The sequence below is a fragment of the Echeneis naucrates genome, chromosome 14, assembly GCF_900963305.1.
Source record: "Echeneis naucrates chromosome 14, fEcheNa1.1, whole genome shotgun sequence".
Taxonomy (NCBI): domain Eukaryota; kingdom Metazoa; phylum Chordata; class Actinopteri; order Carangiformes; family Echeneidae; genus Echeneis; species Echeneis naucrates.
This window is the reverse complement of record NC_042524.1, coordinates 187,168-206,342: the sequence shown is the minus strand read 5'-3', so window position 1 is coordinate 206,342 and position 19,175 is coordinate 187,168. Positions and strand designations below refer to the sequence as shown.

Sequence of the window (19,175 nt, the reverse complement as noted above, 5' to 3'; positions counted from 1 at the left end):
TCACAACTTGAGAAAGAAGAAATCCAAACAGCCCGAGCAAACAAAGGAAGTCCAGACAGCAGCTGCTGCTCTTTGAATAGGAAGTGGTTCAGCAAACTGCTGGCGTCCAGACAGGTGAATCCCAACAGTCAGACCCCAACACACAGATCCAAACCCATGGTTGTTGCAGTTTCAGTGATGGATCACAATGAATCACTCTGATGATGTTCCCATCACTTCGCTGCTAATAAGCTAATGTTAGCATGATAACCAGCTGAGCTGTTAGCATGGTGCTAGTAAGATAATCACAATGTTCTAACAGTGAAGTTACTAATCATTGATTGTCCTCTCTCAGGTCTGGAGCTGTAGTTGATTTCTGGGGTAATAATGTTCTTACATATACAGTGGCGAGGGGGGGCCACAACAAATGTTTGCCCCAGGGCCCCTCAAAGGTCACTGCTGCCCCATGTATTGAAGTAGACAGTGGGTGTGTTGATGTGTGTGAGACGTAGTGATGACAGGGTCATGGGAAGGAGCAGATCTCCTCAAAAACTTCATCTCATGTATTTGTGTTGTGGATTAAAAGGATAATTCAGATGTTTGAGAATCTAAAAATATGATCTTCAGCAGAGGAAGTTCAGCTCTAAGGATCTACGTCATTTCTGTCCAGTTCAGATGTTTTTCAACATCATGTTGTTGGGATAATTCTTTTTCTTCTCTGAGCAGGACTTTGTGTTTCTGGTCCCAGAGCTGAAGCTGTTAATCAGCCTGCTCGTCTTCAGATGTGCTGACATCGAAGCGATAAAGCTGCTAAACACAGTCACTCCTCTCTCTGATGCTGCTTCATGTTTTGGCCTCGAGCTCATTCATGACGAGGCTAAAAACGAAGATGGACCTGCTGCCAGTGCAGCTCTATGACTGGTCAACAAACACCTGAGTACACAGCAAGACAAGACCATCCTCACACATGAAAGGGTTAAAGGTCCACATGGTCTGAAGGTCTTATACATAAACCCAATCTGAGCTCTGCATTAAGACAGTAAAAGAATAATTTTATCATTTGTGTAACAGCTTGTCTGAATAACACAACCAGACATTTTTATGTAAATGAATAAACAGCACCTGTCAGGAACTACTTTCTACAGCGGAGTAATCCCGTCTGGTGCTGCGGACTGGACTCTGACTCTTTATGGGCCTTTCTCGTGTCATAGTCGACTTTAAATTCCTCTCAGAGCCCTAAAGCCTTGAAGCACAGACCGCAGAGATAAGATGAAGGGGCTGATGGGAAAAAAGATTTAGAGGATGATGAAAGAGAAACAGGACGAGCAGTGTTTTCTGATGTTGACCTCCAGAGTTCAGTCTGGATCAGCTGTTTGTCACTGTGGGAGGACAGAATCTGGACCAGACCCAACTGGACTGGGAACAAGACTGAGACTGACTTGATCAGTAGCTGGCTAATCTTAGTATAGCTTGCATATTAATAGCTCCGCTCTTCAGAAAAGTTCAGTGGAAGTAGTGGTGATGATGGTGGTGATGGTGATGATGATGATGATGATGATAATGAAGAGGATGGTGCTCATGATGGTGATGATGATGATGATAATGATTATAATAATGATGATGATGATGATTATGGTGATGGTGATGGTGATGAAGGTCTGGGGCCCAGTTTGCCCAGTTGGTGATCTAGTCTAATCTTCCTCTGCCCACCTGAGGATCTGGACTGTGATTGACTGTCGCTCTTTCACGACACATGAACAGAAGGTTATTGCTGTCCTGGGTACATGTGTGTGATTTGAAAGTTGTCCACACTGGTTCACCTCCACCACCTGGACTGGACTGACCTTGACCGGACCGGGTCATGTGATGGTGTGAAATCACAGTTGGAGGAGGGAAAGCAGCTCTGAAGCTCTGAGTTTCTTAACAGAAGGATGAAGACAAACTGAACAGACTGTGACTCTGATGGAGGAGGAGGTCTACTTTTAGAAGTCTGAGTCATTTTGTCTCAGCAGCACTTTCCACAAAATATCAAGTTCTTTTTCATGTTCTGAAATCTGCTGCTTCAGATTTTCTAACATACTTCATCACTAAAACTGTCTGAAGTTCATCTGCTCTGCCAGAATCAGACAGCAGAAGTTAGCATCTTATATTTTTTGTTGTTTGTTAGCCAGTTGGGCAGCATAGCAGCACAGTGGTTATCTCTGAAGGTCCTGGTTGGGTTCCCGGCCTGGGGCCTCTAAATTGTCCATAGATCTGAGTGGTTGTTGGTCTCTGCCTGTCTTTGTGGTGAGCTGGGATTGGCTCCAGAACCCCCTGTGACCCGGAAACAGAGGAATGAATGAACGAAGTAGAGGCTGACACTGTGCTATGCTAACTCTGGCTTGCTTACTGTCAGGGTTTGAGGTGTGTTTAGCCCCTCCCCTGTCCCCATCAGTCCACAGAAATGGTCCCTGAGGTCTCAATCTGTTTCACTGATTCAAGGTGGAAAATGTAATGACAATGTCACTATATGAAATATGAACCAGGTCAAACTGGATCTACATCAGGAGGTTGACAGATGACATCTTCAGAAAATTATTTATTAAAAACATTATTATTATTTACTTCATATTCATGTCAAGTCTTACCACCCACCCACTGAGAAGCAGACCAGGATCTGAGGACTGAGCCAGAACACCTTCTCCCTCTGTGCTCTATCCTGATTGGGTAGTCCAGTCTCTCAATCACACAGTAGCCCCTCCCCCTAACTCCTCCCCTTTCCCTCTAAATGGAGCATCGTCTAAAAAATGAATATGATGTTGTATTTCAGACTGAGATCATAAACTAATCAGGATAACGTTTATTGAAGAGGAGGAGGGACATTTTCCCATAATGTTCAACATAAGAGAGGAGGAGGGACATTTTCCTATTGACTTCAATATGATGTGTTCAGGAACATGAAAAGACTGCTGATGCTCAGTGTTGTATTCAGACATCCATCTCTGTCAGAGTCAGTGTCTCTCTCTCTCTCTCTCTCTCTCTCTCTCTCTGAAACTTTCCCACATTCGACATTTGGACCATAAAAGGACAAAGATCGGTGACCCGGGACTCCTTCAGCGGTCCGACCCGAGAAGGAGCCCCCCCGGCTCGGTGAAGCTGTGAAGCCACCATGAGTCTGAGGACGAACGGCTCCTCCGCGGACCCCCCCGCCTGGACGGAGCCTTCTCTGCGGGGCTCCAACTTCTCCAACCGGACCGACGCCGCCCCGCTGGACCTGAGCCGGGCGGTGCCAGTGGGGATGGTGCTCGGCTCCTTCATCATGTTCGCCATCGTCGGGAACATCCTGGTGATCCTGTCGGTGGTCTGTAACCGACACCTGCGGACCCCCACCAACTGCTTCATCATCAACCTGGCCATGGCTGACCTGCTGCTGGGGACCACCGTGCTGCCGGTGTCCGCCACCCTGGAGGTCAGTTTTTAAAGAATCATGGGGAGGATAGAAACACAAACTGTCTCATTGGTTTTATTTCAAAGTGATTTAGGAGGAGAGGAGCAATAAATGACAACACAAAGACACAGAAAACCACCTCGGAGGTCTCAGGTGCTTCCTTTCTCTGCAGGTCTTGGATTACTGGGTGTTTGGTCGGATCTTCTGTGACATCTGGGCAGCGGTGGACGTCCTGTGCTGCACGGCGTCCATCATGTCCCTGTGCGTCATCTCCATCGACCGTTACATCGGCGTCCGCTACCCGCTTCAGTATCCGCTGATTGTCACCAAGAAGCGGGCGCTCCTCGCCATGCTGGCCGTCTGGATCCTCGCCTTCGTCATCTCCATCGGCCCCCTGCTGGGCTGGAAGCAGCCGCCGTCACAGGTAAACTGGTTCGGACGGTTTTTACTTCCTGTCTGACCCAGAAGCTCAGAAAAAGCTCCTCTTGTTCCCCATGCGAAATACATTTCCCATAATACACTTCACCTTCATATATAATGACATAATCTAAAAACACATGCGTCTCAGAGAGCAGAGTAACCATGGTGACAGAGACACCGAGGTCAGCAACTAACAGTTTGTAGGTTTGTTAAAGTGTCGACCACCTGCTGCAGCTTTAGCTCCTCCCCCTGGTGGACAGACTCGTTACCATGGTGAGTAGGTGATGATGTTTTCCCGTTCAAAGGACAACACCAAGTGTCAGATCACAGAGGAGCCGTTCTACACCCTCTTCTCCTCGCTGGGCTCCTTCTACATCCCACTGGCCGTCATCCTCGCCATGTACTGCCGCGTCTACATCGTGGCCAAACGCACCACCAAGAACCTGGAGGCTGGCGTCATGAAGGATCCCCAGGAGGACTCCAACGAGCTGACTCTGAGGATCCACTGCAGGAATCAGCAGATCCAGGAGCTGTGTCCGGGACGCAGCACACTGTCCGTCAAACTGCTGAAGTTCTCCAGAGAGAAGAAGGCAGCGAAGACCCTGGGTGTGGTCGTGGGCATGTTCATCCTCTGCTGGCTGCCCTTCTTCCTCGTCCTGCCCATCGGTACGTCCTCACCTGTCTCAGTCTGTTTCCTCAGGTGGTGGGTTAAGATTTTAAAATCAGTGTCGGATCAGAACTGTGATCAAACATGTTGGGATGAACCAGTAGAGTCGTGTGAGTCATGTATGTGTCCCATCATCACCATCCTCATCATCATCATCATGATGACTGATGAAGATGCTGCTGAGAAATGCCCTCTATGTCCCCGGCCAATCAGCTTCCTGAATTCCCAGGACATGACCCCCCCCATGACCTCTGACCTCTGTCTCAGATAAAGAGTGGGAAAATATCTATTGATTTATTACACCTTGACTCTGACTGGTCTGTAAAAAGATACTGTCTGTGTTTGTAAATACTGAACATACTGAAAAGGTGGGTCTGGTCCCACCTGGTTCCTGTCCCAGCTGGTTCCTGATCCAGGGGGTTCCTGTCCCACCTGGTTCCTGTCCCACCTGGTTCCAGTCCCAGCTGGTTCCTGTCCCAGCTGGTTCCTATCCCATCTGGTTCCTGTCCCACCTGGTTCTAGTCCCAGCTGGTTCCTGTCCCAGGTGGTTCCTACCCCACCTGGTTCCCGTCCCACCTGGTTCCAGTCCCAGCTGGTTCCTGTCCCAGGTGGTTCCTGTCCCACCTGGTTCCAGTCCCGCCTGGTTCCTGTCCCACCTGGTTCCAGTCCCAGCTGGTTCCTGTCCCAGCTGGTTCCTATCCCATCTGGTTCCTGTCCCACCTGGTTCCTGTCCCATCTGGTTCTAGTCCCAGCTGGTTCCTGTCCCAGGTGGTTCCTACCCCACCTGGTTCCTGTCCCACCTGGTTCCAGTCCCAGCTGGTTCCTGTCCCAGGTGGTTCCTGTCCCAGGTGGTTCCTGTCCCAGGTGGTTCCTGTCCCACCTGGTTCCAGTCCCGCCTGGTTCCTGTCCCACCTGGTTCCAGTCGCACCTGGTTCCTATCCCACCTGGTTCCAATCCCACCTGGTTCCTGTCCCACCTGGTTCCTGTCCCAGCTGGTTCCTGATCCAGGGGGTTCCTGTCCCACCTGGTTCCTATCCCACCTGGTTCCTGTCCCAGCTGGTTCCAGTCTCACCTGGTTCCTGTCCCAGGTGGTTCCTGTCCCAGCCGGTTCCTGTCCCAGCTGGTTCCTATCCCATCTGGTTCCTGTCCCACCTGGTTCCTGTCCCACCTGGTTCTAGTCCCAGCTGGTTCCTGTCCCAGGTGGTTCCTACCCCACCTGGTTCCTGTCCCACCTGGTTCCAGTCCCAGCTGGTTCCTGTCCCAGGTGGTTCCTGTCCCACCTGGTTCCAGTCGCACCTGGTTCCTATCCCACCTGGTTCCAATCCCACCTGGTTCCTGTCCCACCTGGTTCCAGTCCCAGCTGGTTCCTGTCCCACCTGGTTCCTGTCCCAGCTGGTTCCTATCCCACTTGGTTCCTGTCCCAGGTAGTTCTGATCCTTGTCGCAAGTCGTTAAGGACTGATGACTGAATGAAAAGACATGAACCGTCAGGATCCTTTTTTGAGTTGGCTCCGCCCCCTTTCCAGGTGTTGAAGTTGTTTTTTACTGTTTCTGTAACTGATTCACTGTTTCCTGTTGACACTGACTTGCACATGCTCAGTGTAAGTGACTGATCATGTGATCTATTGGTGTGCGTCTAAAATGCTGGTCTGGTTCTGGTCTGTACTGAGAGACACACAGACACAATCAGAGAACCTGCCATGGAGGTTGATGGCCTCTGATGCATGTCAGACACCATCTGACGCAGGAAGAAGAACTCTATCTAGATCTTCTAAACCTTCAGCAAATCCTCAGAGATTCTCCAGGACCCTCCAACCATAAACCCAGGCAAGGCAAGTAAGCAAGGAGAGGAGATGAGATAAGGAAACGAGGAAGAAAAGGCCCCTCCTGGTCCGTAAAAAGCTCTTAGACCTTTACCACCAGCAGGAAGTTACTCCTTCATCATACGATACGATAAATATTAAATTGAAGTTAAATGCTGACTGCTTTGTTGTGACATCACAAAGTCCCAGAAATCCTGACAGCTCTTTTTAAGGTTCAGGCTCTGAATCCAGACCTTCAGAGTGTGTGGTGATGATGATGAAGAGGATGAATGCTGTCTGCAGCCTGGTCTCAGAAAACTAATGAATCACTGCTCCCTAGTGGTGAGAGTCTGAGTTACAGCTGTGTGTGTGTTCAAACTTTGACAGAACAACTTTTATTTTCTATTTCTGATTGAAAAAACATAATTTCAAGTTTCGGGTTAAAAATCCAGCTGATCATGTGTTGATGTGTTTGTTTGTGTGCCCTCAGGTTCGTTCAACAGCAGCCTTCGTCCCCCTGAGACCTGTTTTAAGGTGATTTTCTGGTTGGGATATTTCAACAGCTGCCTGAACCCCATCATCTACCCCTGCTACAGCCGCGAGTTCAAACAGGTGCATGATGAGTCAGTTTGGGGGGAGGGGCCAACACATAGAAGACAGTAGGTAACACAGAGAGGGGAGGGGCTAATTCAGTGAAACAGGAAGCAGAGCTGATGACGGTGGGTCTGTCAAATGTTTCATGCTATCGTCATAGCGACACACATGAATTGAGTGCCGCTGATGAGTTTGTGTTTCTGGTCATCAGGCCTTCATCCGGATCCTGCGCTGTCAATGGAAGAGGAAGCGTCAAGGCTGGCAAGCCTATTATAACTACCGCTGCCCGCAGGGCTCCAACGCCTCATCGTTCCTGAGCGGCAGCCAGCAGACACTGTCCTCCATCAGCCCCAGCCCACGCTGCGTTGCCTCCAGGCTCCAACCCCAGCCCTGGGCCCCCACGGCTCCTTCTGACCAAGGTCTCCTCCCAGGGGCGGTGATGAGAGGGCAGCTGGGCACGATATCCCCGCTCACAAAGGCTTATGGGACAGCACTGAGGGCAGGACAAGGGGCTGCAATGAATGGTCAGAGAAATGAGCCTTCCTCTAGACTGTGACAGAGCGAGGAGGCGGCGCTCTAACACAGGTGTCACCTCTGACATCACTCAGGGCTCCTGATTGGACTTTTCAGGAGGTTCCTACGTTTCCCGCCACCTGTTCAGCTTTAGTAACACACCTGAGGAACATGTTGGACTTTCTCACCTGGATCAGCTGTTGTCCAAACGCTGCAACATCTGCACATTTCTGATGTTTCCTGCACACCAGGATGAACAACTAAAACACAAAACATCTGTAAAATTTATTTCAGTTCATTTCAATCACAAATGAACACAACAGGAAAATATAAAATTCAAAGATTCTTTTTAAAAAGCTCCACCCCCATCGCTAACACCTGACCAGTGAGAGAGAGATTTGAGAGCAATGTGAATGTGTCAGAGCAAAAGCAATTTCAAAACAAATGACAACAAATAAACAGAAAAAATTTTGTGAGTTACAAAACTCAAGCAGAACGGATAAATTTTTTTCCCTTTTTTTTTTGCTAAAACGCCAAAAAAGTTGTAAAAGATTTTATGAAATCAATAAAGCTCCTAAAGCTCCTGGTCAAACTGTAGATAAACCTAAATGATTATTAAATAATAAAAAATAATTAGAAAACTAAGCTGCAAAAAAATCTACATTATCTTGAAATGGGCTTTGAATCATTCTTCTTAATCTTTCTCTTTTTTCATTATTTTTTCTGCAAAACTGTTTTAGAAATATTTAATAATAACAAATAAATTCCTGAAATAAGTTAAAACATTTTAGACATGTCAAAATAATTCAGATACTCTAAAAGAGAATCAAATTTGATAAATGTTGTAGTAGAAAGTATTTTAACTTATGTTTATTACTCTAATTATTACTCTATCACACATCTGTGTTTTGGTTGTCAGCCATCATCCTAGCACTCTTATTTTGAAATTCTTCCCTTGATGACAGTAATGGGTCCTCTCCCGAGAAGCTGCTCACTGCTATTGTGAAAGTATCTGATAGTAGGAACTGGTTGTTCATATACAGGATTTTGTCAATAACCTCTGGTGACCTTCAGAGGAACTTCAGCTGCTACTGGTATACGCGCAATACTTCTTTGATTTTATTCTGAAAAGCTGTTCAGTTTCAGTATTCCCCATGTGACTTCCTGCCTTTGTAATTGTACATATTTATATTTCTTGACGACAATGCTTCCGAATCTTTATGGAGGATCTATTCAACTGTCTGTGCTAAGCTAGGCTAACTGTTGAGTTCCCCTGCTTCCAGTGGTTGTGCTAAGCTGGGCTAACAGATGGATGAAGAATGAATGTCACATGTTATTTCAAAAATAAAAACCATGAAACCTACAGGATCCAGTTTTTTGCTTCAGCACCTGATCTGGACCAGCTTGGATCTGGACACTTTGAGCATGTGCCTCTTTGTGCTTCCTGCTGATCACCATGGAAACTGGAACGGAGACTTGATGGGGGGGCTGCGTGGGTTTCCGTGTTAGCTCCACCACCCCAACCCGCAGTGTTTGAACTGAAACTGAAACAACAGCAAAACAACGGATGATGCAAAATGAAAGCAGAAGAGAGGCCCCCCGATGTCCTGTCAGTTATTAGACCTTTAACATTATTTTACTGTTTAATCAAGATGTTTCTGGTGTCTTCTGTTGAAATGAAGCTACTTCCTGTTGATTCCTGGTCGATCAACTTTAGTGTTGAAAAACAACAAAACACAAACGATCGGTTTCTTTATTTTTGGTTCGTTCATTTATCAATTAACAGCAGAGACATGAATGTTCACTGACACACACTCATTGTGGCTCACAGCTGTTTATGTCTGTGTGTCTCTGTGTCTGTTTGTGTGTCTCTGTGTGTCCCTGTGTGTCTCTGTCTGTCTTCCTGACTTTGCCAACTGTCTCTTTGTTTAAATTAAGTTTGGTCTGTGTTGTGTTCACTGACCTCGTTCAGGATGCGTTCAGGAGCAGTCAGGCTCCCTATAAACTACCGAAGAAACATCATAATCTGAAATATTAGGACTTTATTCTGACATGTTTCCTGTTTCTGGTCTCTCTGCTGACAGCTGCAACCATGGGAACCTGTGACATCACCGCCTCCTGTCATGTGACCAGACTCTGTCACTGCCGCTGGTCAACAGGAACAAGGTTATTGTTCTCTCTCTGAGATCAGAGGTCAGAGGTCAGAGGTCGTTTAAGGGCTCCTTGCCATGAGATTGATGTGAACTCGTTTGAGTCTTAATTGACCTGATGTGATGTCACTTCCTGTGACTGAGGTCCAGCGAACACTACCTGTTCTGTGCTGAGTCATGCATCAGCACCAGACTGGATCTGGATCAGGACTGTAGTGGTGTTCCCAGGTCAAGTCCTGGTCCTGATGAGGTCCTGGTCCAGGTCCAGTATCAGAAGAATCCTCCTCAGGCTGCAGCTTGTCACCTGACATGCTGTTTCCCAGAATCCTTGAGGGTGTGGCAGCGACTGGTGATCTGTTGTCGTGACAACCACCTCATGTGTGTTTTGCGTCGCTGGTGATGAGACGGCAGAATTAGACTACCAGAGCCACGGGGCGACGGTCTCAGTCGTGTCCTCGCCATCATGCAAACATGTTCTTGTCTCTCTCACTTCTGCTAATATCTGGCTCTGGCTCCGCCCCCATCACTAGGAAGTGGCGGTTTGTTTGTTGCGGAAGGTTTCGAAGAACGCCATCATCCCCTTCCTCACACTGCTGCTGCCATTGCCCTTTGTGACTCTTGGTGTCATCATGGCGGTGGTGCTGTCATGGTAACGGGACATTAGAGGAGGGAAGGCGGCACCATCCATGGAGTTGGCCCGTTTGACCTTTGAAGAGTTTGCACGCCATGACTTGGACCTTGGAGGAGGTGTTTGTGCCACCAGACACTTCTGATACTGGACCTGAGAGGAAAGGACGGTCAGAGGAGCCTGCAGGAAATGATGTCATGAAACCAGGGACCAATCAGAGTCAGGACAAAAACATTACTGTGGGTGTGGAGCTCACCATACACGCAGCCTGCACAGCCTCAGAGATGATTCCTGCATCCGGCTCACACCAGAATACGTGACACTCGAATCGCTGCGTGCCGCCATCAATGATTATGGCAAAGGTGTGGCTGTCGTGGCCAACACCCAGAAACGTGAGAAATCGCACCTGACACTCCCATAATGGCTCCTCCCCCTCCTGTTGGCAGCAGGTAACAAAGATTAAACAGTGTGGTGGTGACCTTTGACCTGCAGACTAAGAAGAGGCAAGGATGGTACCTCTCCCTTCCACAGAGACAGGACATTGTCGGTGACGTGAATCACTGTCGGCTCCCAGTCATCTCTGTCGGTGGAGTTCATGATGCTCTCAATGGCTCGGTTCAACACCTCCATCCCTGCAGACACAAGGTCAAGCTCAAGGTCAAGGTCAACTCTATGATTGTTTATCCACTTTTTCTCGGTTCTATCATTAAGGAGGCTGCAGTCCAAAGTGTATTGGAAGTGCTTCGAAATCAAGAATGACAAATTAGATTAATACACAATGTTCAGGTGTGTTCCAGTGTGTGTTCAGGTGTGTGTTCAAGTGTGTTTTGGTATGTGTTCAGATGTGTGTTCAGGTTTGTTCAGGTGTGTGTTTAAGTGTGTTCCGGAGCGTGTTCAGATGTGTTTAAGTGTGTGTTCAGGTGTATCAGGTGTGTTTCTGTCCTACCCATTGCTCTGGACACTGGCAGGTTACCGATGTACTGGACATCAAACTTCTGGACCTGCTGCCTCATGGCCTCCAGAAATTCCACTGAAACAACAAATTACCACTGAAGAACCAATCAGAGAGCAGTGTTGTGGAGGAGCTGAACAGGTGTGTTACCTTGTCTGGGCAGGTCCTCAGGTGAAATGCTCTCCATGGTCAGAGAGCGAGACGGCCTCATCAGCGCTTTCTCTGACATCATCTACAGGAAGAGAGTTACAGATTTACTCTTTGCTGTTGTCAGTAACTGAGGTTGATTCACTTGTTCACCTGCGAACACGTGAACAGGTGAATCAACCTGGAGACCAGTTTTGTTCCAGACTGTAAACAGGTTGATTTGTGCTGTTGAACATTTAAATGGAAGCCTGTGGGACAGACTCACTGCTGGGCTCTAGTGGTCTGTGGGGGAACTGCTCAGTGACCTGACCTGTGAATATGACCTCTGACCTCCTGGACAATCCCACTGACCTTGGAGCACATCTCATGCAGAGCGGTGGCGATGGCCTTGGCCGGAGCATCGCAGCGAAACACGTGACACTTCAGCATACAGCTGTCTTTATCTCCCGCCACAAAGGCAAAGTCCCTGAACACACACACACAATGGTCATATGGCTGTGGTCGACTAGCGGGAGGGGGCTGATGTGACCAACAGGTTAAATGACCCTGACATATGGAGGAGGCGGACAGGATGAGTGTGGAGAGGTAAAGGTTAGGTGATTTACCTGTCCCTGTTCAGATGGGGGGGCGTGTCAAAGAAGCAGAGAGTGACAGTGTTAGTGCGAACAGGAAACAAACTGAAAGGTGAGTTTGATTTCATCTCAGCATGCAGAAGTGTCTCCTGATCCATGACACCAGCAGACTTTTGGTAAAAAGAAGACCAGTTGTCATGGTAACAAAGTACAAGCCCTCATCTAATTGGCTTACCTGCCGTTATTGTAGCCCACTCCCCAGACACGAATGTTGACAATTGGCTGACAGTGGAGGGGGGTGTGATCTAAAGGGTCCAAAAGGGTCAGAGTGTCTTTCTTCAGAACCAGCATCATCTCTTGACCCTGCGGACAGACGGACCGGTCCAGCTTCAGGTCTAAACCAGATCCTGACAGTCTGAATAGCTCTATTGTGCTAAATGTTAGCTTGTAAGTAATCAGCTGGTTTTCAGCTGTCACGGCCACCTCACCTCTCCAGAGGCTTCCAGCCTGTCTCTCTGCTCTGGGCTGCTGCAGTGAGACAGCTGCTGGATGACGTTACTGACAGCCAGACTGCTGCGACCAGGAGACAGGTCCTCCTCCTCCACCTGCAGCCAGCCCAGTGAACGCACTGCAAAGCACTGTGGGACCAACGGGGAGATTGAATGGTCAGTGAGTCGACAAACATGGAAATCAGGACACACGAAACAGACAGGGAAGGAGGGAGAGAGAGATTAAATCAGATTAACCACAGATTAATATAAAACAGTGTTCGAGAGAAGTAGACACAAATCTGGAGAGAGAGAGGAGAGTTCCATTATTTATTTGATTTTGACATCTTCTCTTCATGATGTGATATCTCCTGTTCATTAATATCACAGGGGGTACGCTGCACCTTTATAAACAAGATGGATGCTGCTCTCTTTCTTCATAAAAAGCGTGCAGCTCAGTAATTTAATTTGATTTATTGTTTAGAACAGGTAACAAAGTTAATGGTTAATCATTAAAGCTATTATTACTGTGGTTGTTGTTGTTGTCTTAGCAGTGGCCATACCTTTGAGTCTGGATCATGGTTGGTGAGATAGTCTTCATGCCATGAAGACCTGAGAAAAAAAACACAGTGTCAACAACAACGTCCTCATAAGCGACCAGGAAGCACAGGGACAGATACGATTGCCTGATGAGGATGGAGTTTGTCCTGGTGAAGTGTGATGTCACTGAGTGTCCCCACAGCTGTAGGATAAATACGGTACCTGTCCTCTACAGGTCCATTCGTCTTGCTGCAGGTGCTCTGCTGTCCAGCTTCTGCCTGCTGAGACAAAACACCACAGAAGAAGAGAGGGACAAGAACATGTTTAAATTAAGCTGCCACAATAAACTAAGCTAACCCAGAACAGCCGGGTTCTTGCTGGGCTCTATGTGCACCAACACTTCATAAACATGTTCTGTTGAGTCCTGACCTGTGTGTCCAGAGACGGGGGCGTCCCAGTTAGGCGGGGGTGTTGCCACTGGGTGGCCCCTGTGGGCACGTGCCAGTAGTAAGTCCCTGTGGAGTCTTTGATGGTCCTCCAGCCTGAGGGAAGGTCTGGGTCCAGCAGCAGGTTCTGGTCAGTCCAGATGTTGTCTACAGGCACAAAGGAACTGTCAACATCTGTTGTCCACAAGTCCAGACAAGAAACCGAACAGAAAAAGTGAAATGACATCAACACAGAGAAGAATTGTTGTTGTGTTGTTGTTGTTGTGTCATTGTGTCCTCAGAGGTCAAACTACTGGACGTGCAGAAAGATGATACAGCGTCTTGAATAATTAATGAGTTGCTGAATCAGCTAATCGAGCCGGGGGCGGTCCTTCATGCCTGACCATCGCTTCCTGATGTCCTACTATTTGACTGGACCTGATCAGCCTCCTGTGGCCCATGATGACACAAACTTATAAGGTGTCTAAAATCTGAACTTCCTGTTCAGAGACCCTCACCCCATCGGTCTTGAAGTTACAGTCCTGTTGGTCGGTCAGAGCATCGTGGCCACATGACCATGTGTCATTTCCTGTTGTCATGTTGTCTGAACATGAACTTTATCAAAAGAGACACTAACAGAGGACAAACAGGCCCAACTGTCTTCTGTCCCCAGGACTCTGAGACCTAGACCCATCGAGACCCCTGGTCCAGCCCCAGGATTACACCATGGCAACAATTTGTGTGTCTGTGTTTGTCTGTGCATGTCTTACCGTCATAGTTGACAATAATGATGGCCAACATATAATCCTTTCCCATCATGGCTCCACCCTCCACCAAGTGTGCTCCAACCAGCTGATCCCACACACAGACACACACACAGGCCCAGATAGCAGGCTTAAAGTGTCCTCCTGCTGTTGTCTCTCTCTCTCTCTCTGTCTGTCTCAGGGTCTCTCGTCCCTCTCTCTCTCAGTGGACATCAGTCTCCTTTTTGTCTCTTGTCCTGGTGTGTTCTGTCTCGTCTCATCTGTCCCTCCTCTCCCGTCCTCTCTCCTTTTCCTCTCTGTCTGATGCTGATGCTGCTTCCCTCCCTCCCTCCTCCCCCCGATGATGTCATCTCTCCCCTCCCTCTCTCACTTCCTGCCTCACTTGCCCTTCACAGTAAAAATATGACATTTATTCCAGTGAAGCAGCAGAGTTTGATCTTTGATTTGATTTCATGTCACTGATGAATCATGGACAGATTACTGATCAGGTCTCAGGTCCGGGGTCCAGGATCTGGGTCCTTAGACCTGAGAGCTGTTTGTCTTTGGCTCCTAGTGTGGATGATGAAGATAACAGCTTTAAAAGAAACAGAATGTAATGGTTGATGAAGCAGACTCTTTTTTCACATTTAGTTTAATTTAATATCGAATTAAAATATTTATTAATATCCAGAATCAAAACGGTTCATTCAAATAAAAAAATTGATTAATGTGAAGGAATTTTAATCACCAACAGTCTCACCTGAAACTCTCCAGAGGTCATGACGTCAGAAGAGAGGTGACACTGCAGCCACGTGTCCCGGAAATGTTTTCACTTCTGTTCCATAACATCACAGGAAGTGAGAAGGTTGTCCAACAAAGTAAAAGCTTTATGTTTAACGCTATAATTGTTATAATTATTATAGTTGTTGTTGCTATAGGTCAGTCAATGATTCAGAACTTCATAAATTACTAAGATCATTCTGAACTGTTAATCTCTGAAACAAGCGGAAATCAGTCTGCATACAATTTTAAATGATTTTCAAAAACGTATTTTGAAATGTGGGCGGAAGTTATTTGTGCAGTTTTTGTTCCTGTGGTTGATTTGATATTCAGGAAACACCGAGCCGGATTATTCCCACGCTCACTTTGTTAAATAGTTAAATAGTTAGTTAAATAGTTACGAACTAAAAGTCTAACGCTCCGGTTAGCCGTTAGCTTAGCTTCCTGTCCGGGAAAGAGCAGATATTTGTCCAACATGGAGGACATGTACATTAAACCAGGTGAGCTGCCTTCATGGACCAGCTGCTGATCATGACGTTAATAATGTAGATTATCAGAAATGTTAATACGGTTATTGGGTTCTGGCTGGACGGTGAGAGCTTCATTGTCCTCGACAAAACGGACGAACATGTCAAAATCATTTAAAATGATGATGCGTTCAGGCTCCAGGAGAAATGAGCACAGCTGTGAGGATTTCATAGAAATAACTGTCCCCTGACTCTGTTGCCAAGGTAACCAGGAGCGAGGGTGGAACGACCCTCCTCAGTTCTCGTACGGTCTACAGAAGGTCCGTGGACCACCGAGGACCCTCCTGAACCAGAGAGCAGCTCCACCTGCTGCAGGTACGAGAACAAAACACACCTGGCTGTCCTGTCTGTCTGTGTATGTTGCAAACATCTTCTGTTTATCTGGTATCAAGGTGCAGTAGGCCCGCCCTCTGCCCCTCCCCTCACACACCCTCTGGCCACCCCACCTCCTGGACAGCCAGGTAAGCAACAGGTTTTCATAATTCAGGGCAGAGTGCCAGTGTCGCCTCACTTCATATGAAGGGTCTGAACCCCCACAGCTTGTCTTCCACCTGGCTGCATTGCCACAACCCCACCTCCCTCAGGGCCAATGAGAGGTCAAAGAGAGGTAGACAGCAGCCAATCGGAGCAGCCGGAGGTTGCCCCTGACGTGGACGTGGTGGTATTGGCATTGGATCGAGCGTTGGCTGCCTGCAGACAGACAGCTACGGTGAGTCCACGTCCTCTGGCTGGTCCTGGTTCTGGTCCTGTGGTCTGGACTAACTGAGTGTGAAAGATCCAAAGGCCAATGTTGTTTTAGCTCAGTGACTCAATGTAGACTGCTGACGCTGTCATCTCTTTGACCTCTGACCTCCCTGCAGGATCAGGTGTGTAATGATGTAGCAAAGAGGCTCCGTCTCCTGGAGGACAGCTGGAGGTCAGGTAGACTGAGTTTTCCTGTCAGGAGACGCATGGACACGCTGGTTCAAGGTGATCTGTCTCATCTCACACCTTCGGCACACAAGTCTCTTCACCTGCCTCTGTACATACCTGAACGCTGACCTCTGACCTGTCACCCTCTCAGCATTGCAGTCGGGTCACTGGGACATGGCTGATGAGATTCATCGCTCCCTGATGGTCGATCATGTGACTGAGGTCAGCCAATGGATGGTCGGTGTCAAGCGACTCATTGCTGAGACCCGACAGCTGAGTCCAGAACTCTTAGAACCACTTCAGAAATCTGCAGAAATAGTACAGGATCCAGTTCCCCACTGATGAGTCTATTAGTCCTGCAGAACTCTCTGCTGACAGGTTTCCCTCGTGTCCTTGAAAGAAACCTGTCAGCAGAGGTCAAAGGTCAGGAACAGGCAGGAGGTCAGTTAAGTTCTGAGCTCAATTCCACCTGGACTCTGAATTCTCTGAATTCTAGACTCAGAACTCTTAATTCTGGAGACTCTGGACTTGGGACCCTCCTAAACTACCACATGCTCCTAAATACCCAGAATCCCAGAGTCTGGAGCAGAAAGCTGATAATGTCGGTCCCTGTTCCAGGTGCTTGGTCTTCATCCCTGGATGAGGCTGGTCTGAATCAAGATGCTGCTGCTTCACAATAAAAGCATTTAACTAGCAAAACATGAGTTGACTTTTATTGTGAAGTGTAAAGGGAAGTGCATATGTCTGTCAGTGAGGTGGAGGATGACAGGAAGTGATGAAATTCAACTCACAAAACTTTATCACCAAAACAAAATCACACAGAGTGGTTCAGAGAACACATAAACACAAAACACGAAAAAACATAAAAGTTAATAATGTTGATTAAACAATGATTCCCTCCAGTGTACAGTGATGAAGAGCAGCACCCTCCTCCTTAGATGGCGACGCCCCCTCAAGGCTCCCGGAGGTCATGTTCAGTCAGCTGTCTTGGACCTTCTGTTGGACTTCCTGCTGTGACTCTGATGGAGACTATGAGGGTGTAGCAATCCACTTCCACTTCCACTCAAATCAAATCAAATCAGATTCATTTGTATAGCGCCAAATCATAACAAAGGCATTACATCAAGGCACTTTACATATAGAGCAGTTCTGGACCAAACTGTTTATATGAGCAGGAAAAACTTCCTTTAAGAGGCAGAAACCTCAGGCAGAACCAGGATGGAGGGGCAGCCTCGACCAGTTGGAGAGAGAGAGAGAGAGAGAGGGAGAAAGGGAGGGGGAGAGAGGGGGAGGGAGGGAGAGAGCAAGGCATGGGGGGTGTAGTGTAGGGTGAGAATGAGGGTAGCAGGAGAGGGGATATTCAAACAGGTGTAGGCAGGATGGAGATGAGCTGTAGTACAGAATTCATGAAGACATGGGAGCAGCAGGCAGCAGGAACATGGGATGGTGATGAGTCACCACCTGCAGGATGAGGAAGAGACAGAGACTTCAGGAAAACATGGTGAGTAAATGCAGTACACATTCTTAGAACTGGGAGAGACTGGGATTTTTAAGAAGAGTGGTTATTGTCAGTGCATGCAGGGGGGAGAGAGAGAGAGGGAGGGAGAGAGAGAGGGAGAGAGAGGGAGAGGGAGGGAGAGAGAGGGAGAGGGAGGGAGAGAGAGAGAGGGAGGGAGAGAGAGAGGGAGAGGGAGGGAGAGAGAGAGAAGCTCAGTCCTTCCCCCAGCAGCCTCGGCCTATAGCAGCACAGCTAAAGAGTAGAGGACTTTAACTTTTTAACTATCAGCTCTGTCAGACAGGAAAGTTTTAAGCCTGGTCTTGAAAATGACTAAACAGTCCGCCTACCGGACCGATGCTGGAAGTTGGTTCCATAGAAGAGGAGCCTGATAACTGAACGATCTGCCTCCAGATTTACTCTTGGAGACTCTAGGAACCACAAGTAAACCTCCATCTAGAGAGCGGAGTGGCCTGCTAGGACAGTAAGGAACTATGAGCTCTCTGAGATATGATGGAGTTTGGCCATTAAGAGTTTTATATGTTAAAAGAAGGATTTTGAATTCTACTCTATATTTTACTGGCAGCCAATGAAGAGCAGCTAACACGGGAGAGATATGATCTCTTTTCCTAGTTCCTGTTAATATTCGTGCAGCAGCGTTCTGAATTAACTGAAGGCCTTTTAGAGATTTGTTTGGACATCCAGATAGTAATGAGTTACAGTAGTCCAGCCTAGAAGTTACAAATGCATGGACTAGTTTTTCTGCATCATCCTGAGAAAGGATGTTTCTGATTTTCCTAACGTTTCTCAGGTGGAAGAAAGCTGCCCGACTAACTTGTTTTATGTGACGGACAAAGGACATGTCCTGGTCAAAGGTTACTCCAAGGTTTCTTACAGTGGAGCTGGAAGCCAATGCTCAGGGAACAAGAGGAGGAAAGCAGAGACAGAGAATGCTGGACCAGGTCCTGACCGATGTCACTTCACAAAGCAGCTCAGATCTTTAAATCCTGTTCCTCAAGACCATAAACTGAGTCAGAAGAGATCAGACCTGGTTCAGTCCAACAAACTCCCATCATGCCACAATGTCAGTGCCAGAGTAGACACTCCTGATCCAGTCCAAGGACAGAATCCACATCAGTGGTCCCCTAAAAATTGGAGTATTCAGTACCTCAGGGCAAAACTGACCCACGTCTCCCAGAGTCTGACCCCTGAGCTGTCACAGCTGTCAATGCTAAATGACCAAAAATTGCACAAAGTTGTCCATGAAAATTCAAGAAGGGTTCAGGCGCCCCCTGGTGTCTGGAGGACAGACAGCAGTAATGCTGCCCCAACTTCGGTTTCTGCTCAGCCACTCAGAACCAGAATATCTGCAGTCTGAGTCCTGGACTCTGGATCTGGCAGCGCTCACAGTCATA

The 19,175-nt window shown here is 47.7% G+C and overlaps 3 protein-coding genes across 4 annotated transcripts; 2 read left to right on the top strand and 1 right to left on the bottom strand.

The window, feature by feature from the left end:
- Positions 1 to 2,422: 2,422 nt before the first annotated feature.
- On the top strand, positions 2,423 to 7,617 carry LOC115053979 (alpha-1A adrenergic receptor-like). Its single transcript, XM_029518917.1, has 6 exons — positions 2,423 to 2,440; positions 3,233 to 3,427; positions 3,579 to 3,830; positions 4,132 to 4,492; positions 6,785 to 6,906; positions 7,100 to 7,617. Exons 1-6 carry the CDS (start codon positions 2,423 to 2,425, stop codon positions 7,442 to 7,444), a joined length of 1,293 nt encoding a protein of 430 aa, XP_029374777.1. The 3' UTR covers positions 7,445 to 7,617.
- A 1,620-nt stretch (positions 7,618 to 9,237) lies between these two features.
- Positions 9,238 to 14,327, bottom strand: apbb3 (amyloid beta (A4) precursor protein-binding, family B, member 3). Of its 2 annotated transcripts, XM_029518915.1 has the most exons (13): positions 14,074 to 14,327; positions 13,308 to 13,471; positions 13,101 to 13,159; positions 12,902 to 12,950; positions 12,339 to 12,488; positions 12,086 to 12,213; positions 11,884 to 11,889; positions 11,630 to 11,744; positions 11,282 to 11,363; positions 11,126 to 11,209; positions 10,696 to 10,811; positions 10,436 to 10,615; positions 9,238 to 10,332 (listed from the first exon to the last, which is right to left on the bottom strand). In XM_029518915.1, exons 1-13 carry the CDS (start codon positions 14,120 to 14,122, stop codon positions 10,078 to 10,080), a joined length of 1,437 nt encoding a protein of 478 aa, XP_029374775.1. In that variant the 5' UTR covers positions 14,123 to 14,327; the 3' UTR covers positions 9,238 to 10,077. The 2 variants fall into 2 exon arrangements, with proteins under 2 accessions (XP_029374775.1, XP_029374774.1); XM_029518914.1 differs by lacking the exon at positions 11,884 to 11,889 and having other exon boundaries at positions 13,308 to 14,327.
- Positions 14,328 to 15,136: 809 nt separating this feature from the next.
- sra1 (steroid receptor RNA activator 1) lies at positions 15,137 to 16,955 on the top strand. The gene is made up of 6 exons (XM_029519766.1): positions 15,137 to 15,326; positions 15,558 to 15,668; positions 15,746 to 15,814; positions 15,893 to 16,062; positions 16,214 to 16,322; positions 16,417 to 16,955. Exons 1-6 carry the CDS (start codon positions 15,302 to 15,304, stop codon positions 16,605 to 16,607), a joined length of 675 nt encoding a protein of 224 aa, XP_029375626.1. The 5' UTR covers positions 15,137 to 15,301; the 3' UTR covers positions 16,608 to 16,955.
- Positions 16,956 to 19,175: the final 2,220 nt, after the last annotated feature.